At 47.4% G+C, this 15,335-nt stretch overlaps 1 protein-coding gene and 1 long non-coding RNA gene across 10 annotated transcripts in view; one reads left to right on the plus strand and one right to left on the minus strand.

The window, feature by feature from the left end:
• The window catches only part of LOC135294037 (uncharacterized), a 30,107-nt gene extending 15,231 nt beyond the window's left edge, over nt 1-14,876 (minus strand). For all 9 annotated transcript variants that reach the window (XR_010356143.1, XR_010356147.1, XR_010356145.1 and 6 more), the window contains exons 1-2: nt 8,237-14,876; nt 5,478-5,717 (exon numbers count right to left, since the gene is read on the minus strand). This is a non-coding gene — a long non-coding RNA (uncharacterized LOC135294037). The remainder of the gene's footprint in view (nt 1-5,477; nt 5,718-8,236) is intronic.
• On the plus strand, nt 25-3,107 carry MLNR (motilin receptor). Its single transcript, XM_064408800.1, has 2 exons — nt 25-824; nt 2,661-3,107. Exons 1-2 carry the CDS (start codon nt 53-55, stop codon nt 2,972-2,974), a joined length of 1,086 nt encoding a protein of 361 aa, XP_064264870.1. The 5' UTR covers nt 25-52; the 3' UTR covers nt 2,975-3,107.
• Nucleotides 14,877-15,335: the final 459 nt, after the last annotated feature.

The raw sequence follows: 15,335 nt of genomic DNA on the forward strand, positions 1-15,335 counted from the left end.
GGGGCCGGCGCTCGCAGCGGCGCTGCCCGCGCTCGGCGCGTCCCCCGGCGGGATGCGGCGCGGCGGCGGCGGGAACGGCACCGCGGGCGAGCCCGAGTGGCCGTGGCCGTGGCCGCCCTGCGACGAGCGGCTGTGCCTGGCGCTGCCCATGTGGGTGCTCGTTCCCATCACGGCCGTCTGCCTGGGGCTCTTCGTGGTCGGCGTGGCGGGCAATGTCCTCACGGTGCTGGTCATCCGCAGCTACCGCGACATGAAGACCACCACCAACCTCTACCTGGGCAGCATGGCCGTCTCGGACCTGCTCATCCTCATGGGGCTGCCCTTCGACCTCTACCGCCTCTGGCGCTCCCGGCCCTGGATCTTCGGGCAGCTGCTGTGCCGCCTCTCGCACTACCTCAGCGAGGGCTGCACCTACTGCACCATCCTGCACATCACCGCCCTCACCGTGGAGCGCTACCTCGCCATCTGCTTCCCCCTCAAGGCCAAGGTGGTCGTCACCAAGCGCCGGGTGAAAGCCACCATCGGCGTCCTTTGGGCCTTCGCCTTGCTCTCCGCCAGCCCCTTCTTCTTCCTGGTCGGCGTGGAGCAGCCCGACAACCACACCGACTTCAGCCGCGAGTGCAAGCCCACCCCGCAGGCGCTGCAGTCCGGCCTGCTGGCCACCATGTTCTGGGTCACCACCTGCTACTTCGTGCTGCCCGTCACCTGCCTCAGCGTCCTCTACGGCTGCATCGGCCGAGAGCTGTGGCGGAGCAACACCCGCCTGCGGGGCCCCAGCTCGCTCCTCCGGGAGAAGGGGCACCGCCAGACAGTCAGGATCTTGGGTGAGTCCCGCTACCGTCCCCCCCGGGCTATGGCTGGGGCAAGGGCCGGGGCTGGGGGGCCGTGGCAGGGCTGAAGCACCCGCAGCTCCCGTGCAGGATAGGGAATAGCACAGGGGGACATCCCAGCCACGCTCCCGGGAGCTGCCGCGGCAGGGATTTCACTCCCTCCCAAGTGAGGCTTCACCCGCTTGGCATTGCGCATACAGCAGCACGGCTGCCTTCCGTAGAAATACCTGTTCCTGAATTTTACCAGGCAGAGTCAAGTACAAGGTAGCCTGCAATTCAGAAAAACTGTGGTAATATCAGCAGTCTCTTCCAGCTGGCAGCAACACCTCCGCACAGAAAATTTCTGCTTCTGAAAACTAAGTTCCTAGTGGTCATTTGTAGCTCCAAGGAGTAAATTCACTGGTTGCTCAAGGAGGCTGAAAACCAGCAACTTAGCCCCTACGAGCTGTTTGGAGACAAATCCCATAATACCAAAGCCCTTCCTACAGATGCAAGATGCTGATAATTTTTAGTTCATTTTCTTAGTCATACATTCAGTAACCTGGCATCAGACTCTGGAAAGCTAGAGATCTTAGTTAGCTTTGGGGCTTTAATGTTTGTAAGTAGTGACCAATCTGAAGGGAAAGAAAAAAGAAATCCAACTATTGACTAAGGAACATAAAACAAAATGCCCCAATTATTATTATTGCCTACCTTTAGTGTAGTTTTTACATGTCACATGGGAGACTTCTTTTACTGAGAGTGTAATCAGCTGGATGGAAATAGCATAACACAAAGGAAAGAAACCAATAAGCCTGAGAGAATTTTGCCGACTTATTTGAGGAAGTTACTTACACTGAAGTAGGCACAAGGTTTTCCAACAGAAACACCCATATCCATGATCTCGGAACCCACTGAATGAGACCAGTGCCCCCTTATCTCAAAGATCCAGCAGTGCTAGGTGTGTGGTGTTTTCCAGAAGAAAACTTTCTTTGGCTGCATCCCTTTTATTTAAGTTGTGAGAAACATGGAGGATGCTCTACAAATGATTGTTTGTTTTAGCTACATGCATTTATAAACAAAAATAATTAAAAGTATGGATACAGTAATACACTTATTGTAATTGTTCCTCATCTGCTCCTGCTGTGTTGCCATTGCAAGAGGGTTTGTATTCGTTTTCATTGTGCTAAAATGCAGCACAAGACCAGGCGAACAGCTGAAGCGACTCAGGCTAGAGATCCATCTAGGCAAATAGCTGTCTCCAGCAGTAATGGTCTGCGGATGCATGAAAAAGCTTTAGTGGGAAAAAATCAATAGCTCAACTACACTATAAAGTCTTTATGTTAGATACCATCCCGTCACAATAGAGCGAATTCTGTGGGAGCTTGGGTGACTGAGGTGCAGCCCGGGTCTTTTTCAGTGTTGCAGACAAGTTCAACATTAGGTCTGCAGCAAATGGAGCTGCTGTGGAGCTTCCACAAAGCTCCTCATTCTGACTTTTGTCGTCCTGTCTCATATGTGGTGTTACAGACATAGCCACAGGGGATTTCTGTATAGTGCCTGATGTTTTTATACAGATGTTACTCCACTGTTGTTCATATTTTTCTCAGCAAACCTCATCTCACAGTTTAGCTTTAATTTTACCAGTTACCATTTACTTCAAAGACTAACAGTCAAACTTGATGCTATTCCCATTTTCATGGTTTTACAACAATTTAATGCTATTATTTCTATATATCATTTGTATCAGTTAGAAGAACCTGCAAAATCAGCCACGTGAAATTTAGTTTACTGGATGGTTGAAAAGTTAACTCACTCCTTAACTGCCGCATGTGTTATTTTGTCTTATAGCTGTGGTGGTTCTGGCCTTTGTAATTTGCTGGTTGCCTTTCCACATTGGCAGGATCATATTTATAAACACCCGGGACATGAGGACGATGCTGTTCTCCCAGTACTTTAATATATTCGCCCTGCAGCTTTTCTACCTGAGCGCATCCATCAACCCTGTCCTCTACAACCTCGTTTCGAAGAAGTACAGGGCAGCAGCCTGCAAGCTGCTGCTGCCACGGCCAGCTGCAGAAAGGGCTTTCACTGTAACAAAAGATGCTGGGGGCTGCACAGAGACCAGCGCCAGCACACGGCACGAGTACACCACCAGCTTCTGAGGCTGCCCCCCGCGCTTCTTCAGGCATTCTTGCCTAAGGATGGGAGCTTCCTTCTCACGGGAGAGTGGCAAAAGGATGGACATTTGTTAGGTCATGTGGTGCTTCATAACTGTATTTTGGGATACCTGTATTTTTGATAACAGAGCAAGCAGGCACCATGAAGTAGGGAGAAGGATGTGCAGCTCGTAAAAGATGATAATTCAACAGGAAAAGCTGGAGGAAATTGCTAGTAAAACTACGGGTTTGCTTTATTACATAGTGTTTGTTGCACGTGTTCTGTGCCATTTCTAGTATTTTCTAAAAATCATGACACCAAGGTCTGCAAAGGAGCACTTCTTGGGAGCTGTAATGGGTAAAATTCCCAGGCAGCCTTCACCATTTTAAAATGGTTTTCTTATAAACGAGATTTTACAAAACACAGTCTCGCAAGGACTTGGACACAAAAAAAATCACCCACCAACCTGAGCATCCCTGGAAAAAGACATGTATGATTTTAGTACCTGGTCTTGTAATCATAGAGGGGACTTTCCTGGGCAGTTTCACTAATTTCCCTTAGGAAAGTATCTGCTGCACACAGCAGTCTCTGGGCTTAACCCTAGGATCAAATAAGGTATTTTGCTTATATATTAACAACCTACTGTAAAACTTGAGATATCCCAGATCACTTCCCTTAGAATAGATGAGCAGTGCTTGGTAATTGGTAGCGGTGTGTCTCCACGCTGTGTATTGTGTGTGCAAATAATACACCAAGTTAACCCACCTTGCCACAAACAAGACCTATCACTGAATGTGCTGGACTATGCCCAGGACTTCATGCTGCATAATGCTGCACTGCAAGTCAAAAAGCTGTTGACTTATTCTGCTCCAAAAGATTTTAATTGGAAACTTCAACTCTACAATTTAGGAAGGAGGCTAATTGTGAGGAAAAGCTAGAAGAAGCTGCAGCAGTGTTTTCTGTGAAGGATCATTGCCTCTGTACATTTTACTTGTTACTTTATTGGCTCTAGTGGTGTAAATCTGGACCAAAATCAATGACGTGGGACTGTGCTTACAGGAGCATCACTGATGCTTGCCATCACTGTCCATCCTTGCCCTTACTTCTCTGTTGACTTCTCCTTTCAGGCAGTTGTAGAGAGTGATACCATCCCCTCTGAGCCTCCTTTTATACAAGCTAAACACCCTCATTTCCCTCAGCCGCTCCTGAATTGTGCTCCAGAGCCTTTACCAGCTCCACTGCTCTTCTCTGGACATGCTCCAGAACCTCAGTGTCCTTCTTGTAGTGGGGGGCCTGGAACTGGACACAGGATTTGAGGTGTGGCTTCACCAGTGCTGAGTACAGGGGCACAATCCCTGCCCTGGTCCTGCTGGCCACACTATTGCTGATCCAGGCCAGGATGCCACTGGCCTTCTTGGCCACCTGGGCACAGCTGGCTCATGTTCAGCCTCTATCAACCAGCACCCCCAGGTCATTTTCTGCTGGACCACTTTGCAGCCACTCTTCCCTAAGCCTGTAATGCTGCCTGGGGCTGTTGTGGCCAAAGCACAGGACCCAGCACTTGGCCTTATTGAGCCTCACACAACTGTCCTCAGCCCATCAATCCAGCCTGTCTAGATAAATTCAACAGAATTCAACAGCTAGCTCAGAGATCTCAGGGCAGCTTGAACCCAAGTCTTCTCCAAGTTTTAAAAATATGACCAATTCTCGATTAAAGAGTCTGTAACTCTGAGTCACTGAATAAAAACTTTAAAAAAATCTAAAGACAGAAAAAAATCTATCTCACTGCATACACATAAAGTTTTCTTTTTCTGTCAGCTTCATACTGGTAGAGAGCAGTTGTCTGCAAGGCTTGGGTTAGGTTGCTTTTACTGGGGGGTGTCATTAAGATGTTCAGTTATCATAAAAGAACAGCTGTTATTTTTGGGGGGTTTGGACAAGTTATTATGAACAGTAATCTTTGTACATGTATGTAGACCAAAGGGGGGAAAAAAGCTTTATCATATCATGTGGCGTGGAGCTGCTTCTGCATGCCTGTGGTCTCCTGATAATGGCTTTTCCTTTATCAATTGCTGCTAAATCGCACTGGGAGTGAAATACTTGCTCATCAGAAATTTCCCCAAAAGCAATTGCATAGGTATCAGAAGCTCACACAAGGTGAGTGGAGGAAGGAGGGAAATGCCCTGGTGGGCTGCTGCCCTGAACCCCCTTTTCTAGGCTGCCCTTCCTGCACAGACAGCCATGGCACTGCTCTGCTCTGCGTGTGTGCTGGGTGTCCAAGGCAGGTCCCTCTCAGCCAGGACTCCAGCTCACTGCTCATGGAGTGACTGCATTTCTGCAGGGAGCTCCAGGCTTGGGCTGCTCCTGCCCAGCCTGACGCTGCAGCAGCAAGCTTCTGCTCCCACTGGCAGACTCCATTGAAGTGGTCTGGTTTTCTGGGAAAGTCATTTGTATCCCTGTTAAAAGGCATCCCCCTTGCATGCTTAGTAGAATAACACAAAATCCCACCTGTCAGCTTGCAGTGCCTTGTTGTTAATGCTCCCTCCCCATCAGAACAAAGGCTTAGGAAATAGATGAAGTTTGGGGTGTTTAGAATTAACCAGGTCTGGCACTGCTGTCTCTGGCATTCAGTACTGCATTGTGGAAGCAGGGATGTTGTAAATAAAATAGCTCTTCCCAGGAACTCTGAGTCCAGGTGCAGGCAGGCTATCTCTAAGTATTTCAGAAGTAGTTTCCATACCACAAAGCCTGTAAAATACAAGAGAAAATGGACTAGAAGGAGAGAGAAAACGGGGCAGGGATGTAAAAGAAAAGCATGGAGACCATATGATAAAAAGGGAAGCATGGTGAGATAGTCTGTTTTTTAAAGCATGCTAGTTATGTTGAAAATCACAGGAAAGAAAATCAGCAATTTGACAGAGCCCTGAGACTTGCTAGAGTTGTGGTTGTACTGAGGAAGAGCTTGGCCTCCAGCACTGGGGTAGCATTGGGGAAGGGAAGGGAAGGGAAGGGAAGGGAAGGGAAGGGAAGGGAAGGGAAGGGAAGGGAAGGGAAGGGAAGGGAAGGGAAGGGAAGGGAAGGGAAGGGAAGGGAAGGGAAGGGAAGGGAAGGGAAGGGAAGGGAAGGGAAGGGAAGGGAAGGGAAGGGAAGAAGGAAGTTTTAGAGAGGTTTGCTGCACTCAGGTGAACAAAGACCACTCAAGTTCAAAGCTGCTCTTGCTGGAGTGATGCTGTCTCCAAGGGCCATGTACAGCTGGCCTGGCAAACAGAGAGGTGCAGGGACACGTTTCCCCACAGTCGTCCCCTTAAAATTCCATTTGTCACTGTGCTGCATCACTCCCACAGGAAGCACAAAGCCTAAGGCTGTCTCGGCAATCAAATAAAGGGATTATACAAAGTAAGAGGGAAAGCAAATAGGTATAAAATGGCCCAAACTGCTCTGAATTAGCTAACCAACAAACATGGTCTTGGCCTTGGATCAGTCGAGCCTGATGGGAACAAGCCCCAGCATCCCTGGGGTGCCACTTCCTATTTGATTTAGGAGCAGTCTTAACATTGCCAAAATAGGCCAATTCTATGATAAAATTAGTATCCAGAAGTATATTTCACTGCTTTGGGGAACTATTTACAAACTGGTTTACTGTTGCTATATGCTCCTGGTCACCTGTGATGCTGCACTTCAGCTTTGGTGGGGGTTTCCTGGAACTCAGAAGAAAACTGGGGGGAAACACTGCAAGTGGGAAAAAGGTTTGCATTTGAGGAGCTGGGGGCAGACACAAAATTTAATCACTTGTGCATCAGTAGATGCTAAAAGATTTTCCCATCAGGCAAAGCACAGCATTTTCCACAGTCTCAAGTCCAGTTGTTGCATTGTTGTTCACTGCTGAGGCAGGCTTGGTGCTTCGCATGACAAGGCAGAGAAGGGCTTGCAACATCTGGGTGAATATCAAGGGACTAAAGATCTCTGGTGCCTGTCCAGATGTCACTGATGGAACCTCAAACTGAGCCTCAAAACACTGAGAAGCAAAAGCAGTGCTTTCTTCTGCTCAGTGTCCCTACTGTGGGAACCCTACTCTGGTGACCCAAAATGTTAAGGCTGATGTCATCCAGTGCTTCTGTGGGCCACACACATCTTCAAGCGTGTCAGCAAAGCCTAACGTTTCCAGTGTTTAAGAAAGCCAGTTTTGGATCAGAAAATGACTGTCCAGGTTGGGAAGGACCTAACAGAGATGAGGCTGGAATCTCCTCCTGCAGCAGCTCTAAGCAGCGATACTGCTTTGTTTTTCATGGGGCTGCACATGTCCAAGAGTCCATGTCCTCAGTCCCCCAGAGACAGGATCAGAGATGCCCTACACATCATCTCAGTCTCCTTCCCAGTAGCTGGGGGCTTCCAGGGCCCCTGGAAGGTTATATACCAAGGATGGGGGTGGCATATGCTCAGGATAGGGATGGCATGTGCCCTGGGACAGGACAGAGAGCAGTGGGGCTGACAGCTCTGTCCTGCCTCTCACTTGCCTCATCTTCCCCTCAGATCACCCTATCTGCATACTGCCCCTTTTCTAAGATGATTCCCTGCTCCTTCTATCTCCACTTTTGGACTTCATCTTCCTTCCCCTGCTGTGCAGCACAGATAATGCTGTCTGCTTTCCCTCCTTTTCCATTTCCTTCTCCCAGCCAGAACTCAGCAGATGGATTCATTTATTTCTCTTTCAGAAGCTGTCTATGACAAATATCTCTGCCAAGGGGCTCATCCAGGCTGCCAGCCATTGGTGGGGAGCCAGATGCTTCGACCACAGCCTGTCCCTGTCAGCCATGAGCCTGTATGAGCTCACACTGAAGTTGTTTAAAGTTTTAACAGCACCTCTGTGTGAGCTAATCTTAAAAAAAATATTAACCCTTAAGAAGGGCTGGGTCAATTTTTTCCCAAGATACGAAGGCCACGTAAAGCCCTTGCACAGGTTCCATCGCTCCCCATAGCCCCTCATGGACACTGTCCTAGGGCCCACAGGCAGGGCAGGAGAGGAAATGCAGAGTGTTTTCCCTCAACCCCAGCATGTCCCCTGCATGCAACCAGGGATGTGTCCAAAAGTCAACCTTCAGTGTGGGCTGAAGTCAGGCGGCCTAAACCTGAGACTCCAACAAATACCACTGTCCTTAGCAAAGAGCCCAAACTCAGCACAGTGAACCAGCCTGAGATGCATCATCTGGCAACCACGAAAACCAGTATGAAGGGACAGGAATGCAAGCTAGATGGAAGAGTGTATTTACCTGAAATGGGAGAAGCACCACCAGTGTATTGTTGCAACACGATTAATCAAATCCCTGTGGAGGCTGGTGTAGTTTGCTTTATCAGAGGTGACAGCTACCCTGGCCAGAGTAAGAGAGAAAAGGCAGCTAAAGGAAAAGGAAAAGTAACCTTTTTTCCCCTCCAGAACTTATTTAACATCATCCCGTGTGACAAGGAGCAGCATTTCACCACAACAAAAGCAAGTCAGCTCTGTGTCAGTGCTCTCAACTGTGGTGTCATCTCACAGAGCCTGTGACAGTTCCATAAAACTGTTGTTGTATCAGGGGTATCCAAACACAACAGGACTCTGCAAGTGGCTTCAATCCCTCTTTGGGCCATTCACTTAAGGGTTAGACTCGATGATCCTTGTTGGGTGCCTTTCAGCTCAGAGCACTCTGTGTAATTCTGTGTAATGTTTCTGCTCTCTGAAGCTTTGCAGAAGTTGCAAAACAATGTCAGGAAACCTTGAAAGCAACAAAAATGACCTGGCGTCTGCTATAAATCAAGGATACCACCACTGCCCAGCTTGCAGCTAAACTGATTATACAGGGAAGCATATGCCCAACAAATGTGTGGCTCCTGTGCAACAAATTTTCCCCATTAACAAGGAAATCAGTTCCCTAATTTGAGTATAGGTCTGCTTTTTGTCTGTGCTGCGCAAATACACCCCAAAGACAAGTTGTGTTTTGAACAACTGTGGAAGCACAAGCTGTCCACAACCACAGAAGAGGAGGAATGTGGAGAGAGGCTGTTTCCCCCTCTCCTACAGCGGCTGAGCACAGCATAGGGAACATTCTCTTATTCAAAGGTTTCAATTCTGCCAAGTCAGGCAGCATTCCCAGCCCTGGACTTCATTTGAGGCTTGTAGGCATTACCTCTTTATAAATTCCAAGAGACCTCAGCTGAGCCTGCTGGACTGACCTGGACAAGCCGTATCTGTGCTAGGGAATCATCTCATCCACCTGCCCACAGCATTCTGCTCCTCCAGAGCAAGCCTGGGAGATAAGGCAGCTGAGACAAGGGAAGCTGCTTCTACAGAGTGTAGGCAAATTTTCTGGCCTCTAAGAAGTTACCACAAAGACACAGAAGGGACAGATTCAGAACAAAGAAATGTTTGCTCCTTCCCATGCTGTCTGTTGTGAAGGGAGACCTCTCCTGCAGAGCTTGGGGACTAGAAAGAAGCAGGGAAGGGTGAACATGGCTGAAAATAGCCTTGGCTGAGACAAGCCTGAGAAGGGCAAAGAAAAACATTAAAAAGCAGCAGGAGTTGATCTCATGGAGCAGAAGCCCCCTACCACACATATGGGATTCACCCAGACCCATTTATTTGCCATAAACACTTCCCTCCTTATATATTATCCTTTCACTAACTGATTTGGTCTTCAGTCCATTTTACAGCTGTTGGTGAGAAACTACAGCTCATCAGGAACTGGTAAGAGCCAGAGTCCACACTTTCATTTGGTTTCCTTCTTCTCAGACACCTCTTGCTTTGTGAAGTGCAGTGTGTGAGGAGTAATATGCCTCTATGTGGAAATGTCAAATGTATTACATTTGAGTCTGGGCTCTAGGAATAATGCATTTATTTCTAAATAAAGAAAAAAAGAAACAAAATTGATTTCTTGCCTTCTTGTCAACCAAACATGTGACAAGGCTGTCAAAGGAAACACATGCCAGTAAGAAAACATTGACAGGTAATTTCTGTTACATAAAGGGAGAAATATCCAAGTTAGACCATTTGACAGCACACATCACTGCATTGCAACTGATGCATGTCAAAAAGGACAACCTTAGAAGAAACTGCCTCTGTGAGCTTGCAGACTGGAAGAGCAGAAAGGGTGCTGGTTTTGTGCTGGGCTGTCTTTGGGATATTTACACAATAGAACCTTTAAAACAGAGCTTTATTGCACAAATGACAGGGAACAAAATCCCACACCTGTGTTCAGGCAAGCTGGACCATGAATGAGTTTGGGTCACAGAGCCACAGGGCAGGGTGGTGTGGAGTGACCAGGACCTCACACTCCTGTTGAAGCCAGTGGAGCAAACTCAAAGTGAAATGGCATCAAGCACTATCAGGATCCTTTGTGGCGCTGAGCTACAAAGGATCCTGATAGTGCTTGATGCCATTTGGGAGCAACCCTGGTGCAGCCAAAGGATGTTCACTCACCACCCCACACAACACCTCTGCTGTGCCTCAGTGGCTGTTGTTACCAGGAGGTATCAGCAGGAGAGTGTTTGACTGCAATATCTGTAGGTAACTGCAGAAGCAATCACTGCCAGGCTGGCTACACAAACCTGGCCCTGCTTGGAGGAAGGAAGAAAGATTCTTCACTGGCTGCTTTCAGTGACCAGTGAGGAAAAAACTGCTCATAAAAAAAGTCTCAGTGGTGCCATGCACCACCAACATGGCAGGACACTGCACTCCCCTTCACAAAGCAGGAACTGGGGGCTACAACGTCTACAGCAGGAGACAGACAGGCAGAGAATTTGAAAAATTATTTTTGTTGCCTCCATGACATAGAGTTGGCAGATGCTGCCTTCACTGTTGTCAAACTGAATTTTACATGATTCCTAATATTGCTGTTTTACAAAGCAGTGGAAAAGGCAGTGAATGATAAAGACAGAGGCTCCTGGAGGGGCTCCTGCTCAGGGCAGGTTTCCCTGCTCAGCAGCGCAGCCATCACAAATCACACTCCTGCCACCACACGCTCCAACTTTCCACTGCATGTACTTAGCATGCTGCTTTATAAAGCAAGCACGTCCTTCCAAGGTCATTTATACAAGGGGTGTTAAGAGATAAAAAGAGCACCTTGTTGTATTTGCATGGTACTAACAAATACCAGGTATTTCCTACATGAACTGATGGACCTGGATGTTACAGATGCTTAACAGCTCACAAAAAAAAAAAAAAAAAAAAAAAAAAAAAAAAAACAAACTTTATAAGAGAAGAGGGTTTGTTTTTAAATCCAGAAGGCAAAACAAAGGTCAAAGTTGAACTCCTAGAGATTAATAAAGATCCAAACCCCCAAGAATAAGCACTGTAAGTTCCTCTTACTAGTCTTTAAACAGATTAACAGCTTCACTGTTTATCATTATACTTCAGCTAGAATTTTGAGGTAGGTGTGAAGTCATCTACCTTAAGAGAGTTGATGGCAGTGCAGGAAACCTGGATCCAGGATCTAAAACCTGCAGTTTTTAAAATCACAGACACAGAAGAATACTGCAAAGTAGGTAACTGCAATGCAGGAATAAGTTTTCTCAGAAAATCAACCCCAAAAGATGGGGAATGAGATTTTCAGTCTGCCGATACCATGAAGATGAGGGTGTAAAAATTTACTAACAGCAGTACAAGAAGCACCATAAAAGCCAAGTAAACATCTCAGTAAATTTAAACAGTGAGCAATGTTGCTATACCAAATGGCTATCAAATTATTGCAAAGGATAAAATCCTGAAAGTCATCAGCCAAGATGATCACACAGCTTCATAGCTGTGTGTCAGAAGGTACCTGCACAAACGGGAACATACCAGAGGTATGAGAACACTAGGGGTATGACAACTTCCAAAGGACATTGTGGCAGAGAGAGCTTTTGTTTTCTCCCATCTGTCAGATCAAAACACAACATATCAGCAATGAGAGCCTTCTGGGACACTTCAAATGGCACATCCAAGCAAACGCAGCCAAGCAAACTGGTCTGCTTAGTAAAGAAAAAGGGGGTGAGAGGAAAGGGGTGTTAAGAAATCAATCACTTGAATGAATTTGGTTTGTAAGACACAGATGCAGGAACAAACTGCAGCTGTTGAGAGAAGCAGTAGGTTTTTTCAGCAGGTCTCTTTCAAGGAGAAAAGGCCCATCCAGAAACTCTTGCCAATCTGTAAATTATAAAAATTGAAGCTCAGAGGGCAACATGCTGGTTAACTGGAAAGACTGAATTGCCCTGAATTGTCCCATTGATTCCCATTGAAACCGCGAGATTTCGTTTCCCTTCCCGAAAGGAAATGAAATTTCCTTTCGGGAAGGGAAACGAAATCTCGCGACCCTGAAAAGAAAGGCTTACAAATGCCCTGGAAAAGAGATATGACCAAATGAAGGGCGGCTGACAAAAATCCCAAAAGCCAGAAAATCGGGATATTTAGTGACTACAAGAAAAAGGTGTGGGAGGAAATGTGGTGCAGTGCAAGGAGCAAAAGTTAGCAAAACTAAGCACCCAGATGCTGAAAAGTCATGGCAAAAAGTCGAGGAAGAAGACACAACGTGGAGGGGAAGATATGAGAGCCATGGCATGGTTGCTGAAGAAAAAAAAAAAAATTTTCAAATTTAGTGACTACTAGAAAATGGGCTAGGATTATATGATGTGCAGTGCAAAGGACCAAAAGATGCCAAAACTAAGCTCACAGATGCTGCAAAGTCACGGCAAAAAGTCGCAGAGGAAGACACGACTTGCAGGGGAAGATATGAGAGCCATGGCATGGATACTGGAAAAAAGAAAAAAAAAATCTTCGCCAAGCTGAAACCCACCAAAAGGCATGGGATGCTGTCAAGTGCTGGGACTTGGTCCAAAGATTGCCCCATTGATTCCCATTGAAACCGCGAGATTTCGTTTCCCTTCCCGAAAGGAAATTTCATTTCCTTTCGGGAAGGGAAACGAAATCTCGCGACCCTGAAAAGAAAGGCTTACAAACGCTCTGGAAAGGAGATATGATCAAATGAAGGGCGCCTGACAAAAATCCCAAAAGCCAGAAAATCGGGATATTTAGTGACTACAAGAAAAAGGTGTGGGAGGAAATGTGATGCAGTGCAAGGACCAAAAGTTAGCAAAACTAAGCACCCAGATGCTGCAAAGTCACGGCAAAAAGTCGAGGAAGAAGACACAGCTTGGAGGGGAAGATATGAGAGCCATGGCAGGGTTGCTGAAGAAAAAAAAAATAATCTTCGCCAAGCTGAAACCCACCTTGTATATAAAGGAACAGCAAGACTAAGACCCACTTTTCCTCATTACTACCATCCTCTTCTCCACTGTAATATTGCCAAAAGAAGCCCACCTAGTCCCTAGGCAGGGATGATTTCTGTAGTAGGGTTGGTGCCATTTTCCCTTCAAGAAATTTTGGGGAATGACATGATTTCTCTTGGTTCTGGAGTGAATGAGTACCCTCTTCATGCTCCACAGAGATGCTGTTGTCTGCTGCCCTCTAGCTTTTTACCTGCAGCTTTTGGTGGAAGGCAAATAGAAGCAGCAAATCCTTTAGTCCCAATTCAGTCAGTGGGAGCTTTCAAATTCAAGATCATAATTAGATTAAAAGCCATTGTAAAATGGGATTTCTTTCTTTCTCTCTTTCTTTCTTTCTTTTTCTCTTTCTTTCTCTTCTATCATGCTGCTTCCTCTTATGAAAACAACTACACCACAAAGAGGTGACTGCAAGTTAGAGATGAATGTTGCTGTAAATTTGATTTCCACTGATTTCAGGCTCACTGACCCTCAAACAGCCCACCTCCATGCCCAGCTCTGAACGGAAATCCTGGAGCACACAAGTCAAACACTGCACCTGAATCAGCAAGCTACTTGTGAAAAAAGAAGTTTCTGTAACACAGGGAGGGAGAAAAAAACCCACTTCAAGATGTGACAGAGCAGAGAGACTTATTGCAAGTCTCGGTTTGGTTTTGGGATACCACGAGAAAAACGTACGGAAAGGTGTTACCCTTTGGCTTGATGCAGTCTATTTTAACACAGAATTCAGCAATGGTCTGGTCACATTTGAGAGATTGGTACATGAAAATGCACAGATCATTTTTGTAGTCTTTCATAAAGAGGCTGTCTAGAAGGGAATTTTTCCAAACAGAAGAAAAATTCATCTGAGATAGTCATGAAATGCATGCACAGCAAATAAATTAATTTTAGGCCATACATTAAACAAAAGGATCCTTAGAAAGAAACTATTTATAACCTAATTCATGCTCTTATCCAGTTTTTAGGCTTCAATTGACTTGATTTGAGACTCAAAAAATTCTGCATTGCTTTAGGTCAGGAATTCACTGACTAATTGTTTGGGTTTTTATACATGACAGCAGTTTATGGATATACCTCCAAAAATGTATCCACAGAGAAGCTTTTACATACCCTGATATTTAGAAAAAATTAAACATTAATGCCAGGGACATTAAACACCACCCCAGAGGCTCTGATGGAAAAGCCCAGAGGTCACAGGCAGATGCCTTGGTTTATACAGACCACGGTGCCCAGCAGAGCTTATTGATGAAGGCCGGTCCCTCCCGACTCCTCCGGTGGAAGCCGAATGGCAGAGCACAGCCCCAGGCCCCTCACAGCAGCACAGAGCTGAGGCTCTGCTCTTCGCCCCACCTGCCCCACTGGCAGCTGAGCCGCCTCCCGCGGAAAATCACTTCCTGGGAATCCCGTTCAAGCAACAGTTGGACTTGATGACCTTGGCGGATCCCTTCCAGAATATTTTGAGAGTCTTCTTCCGTGTTTCTATTAGGGAGGGTCCGTCAGAGAGCTACGAGTGCGGTGACGGGCCCTGAGGGGAGGCCGTGCGAGGAGCGGCTGAGGCCGCTGGGCTGCTCCGCCGGGAGGAGAGCCTGGAGGAGAGCCCGGAGGAGAGCCGGGAGGAGAGCCGGGAGGAGAACCCGGAGGAGAGCCGGGAGGAGAGCCGGGAGGAGAGCCGGGAGGAGAGCCGGGAGGAGAACCCGGAGGAGAGCCGGGAGGAGAGCCGGGAGGAGAACCCGGAGGAGAGCCTGGAGGAGAGCCGGGAGGAGCGCTCATGGCACCGACAGCTTCCCGGGAGGGGAGGGGGCAGGCACTGCTCTCCGTGGTGACCGCTGACAGGACCCGGGAATGGCCTGAAGCTGTGTCAGGGGAGGTTCAGGTCGGAGATCAGGGAAAGGTTCCTCGCTCAGAGAGTGGCTGGGCACTGGAAGCTGGGAGAGCTCCAGAAGCGTCTGGAGTGCTCTCAGGCGCCTGGTGTGACTCTTGGGGGTGGTCCTGTGCCGAGCCAGAAGCTGACTGGTTGATCCTTGCGGGTCGCTTCCAAGGCAGCCCACCCCGTGTCCCCGTGTCCCCGTGTCCCCGTTA

This window comes from Passer domesticus, chromosome 2, assembly GCF_036417665.1.
Source record: "Passer domesticus isolate bPasDom1 chromosome 2, bPasDom1.hap1, whole genome shotgun sequence".
In the NCBI taxonomy this organism is placed as follows: Eukaryota; Metazoa; Chordata; class Aves; order Passeriformes; family Passeridae; genus Passer; species Passer domesticus.

What these genes read in the sequence shown, in the direction of transcription:
- MLNR (XM_064408800.1), top strand. Translation starts at nt 53, where the DNA reads ATGCGGCGCGGCGGCGGCGGGAACGGCACCGCGGGCGAGCCCGAGTGG. An exon ending in CCAGACAGTCAGGATCTTGG is followed by an intron (nt 825 to 2,660) that starts GTGAGTCCCGCT and finishes TTTGTCTTATAG; the next exon opens with CTGTGGTGGTTCTGGCCTTT.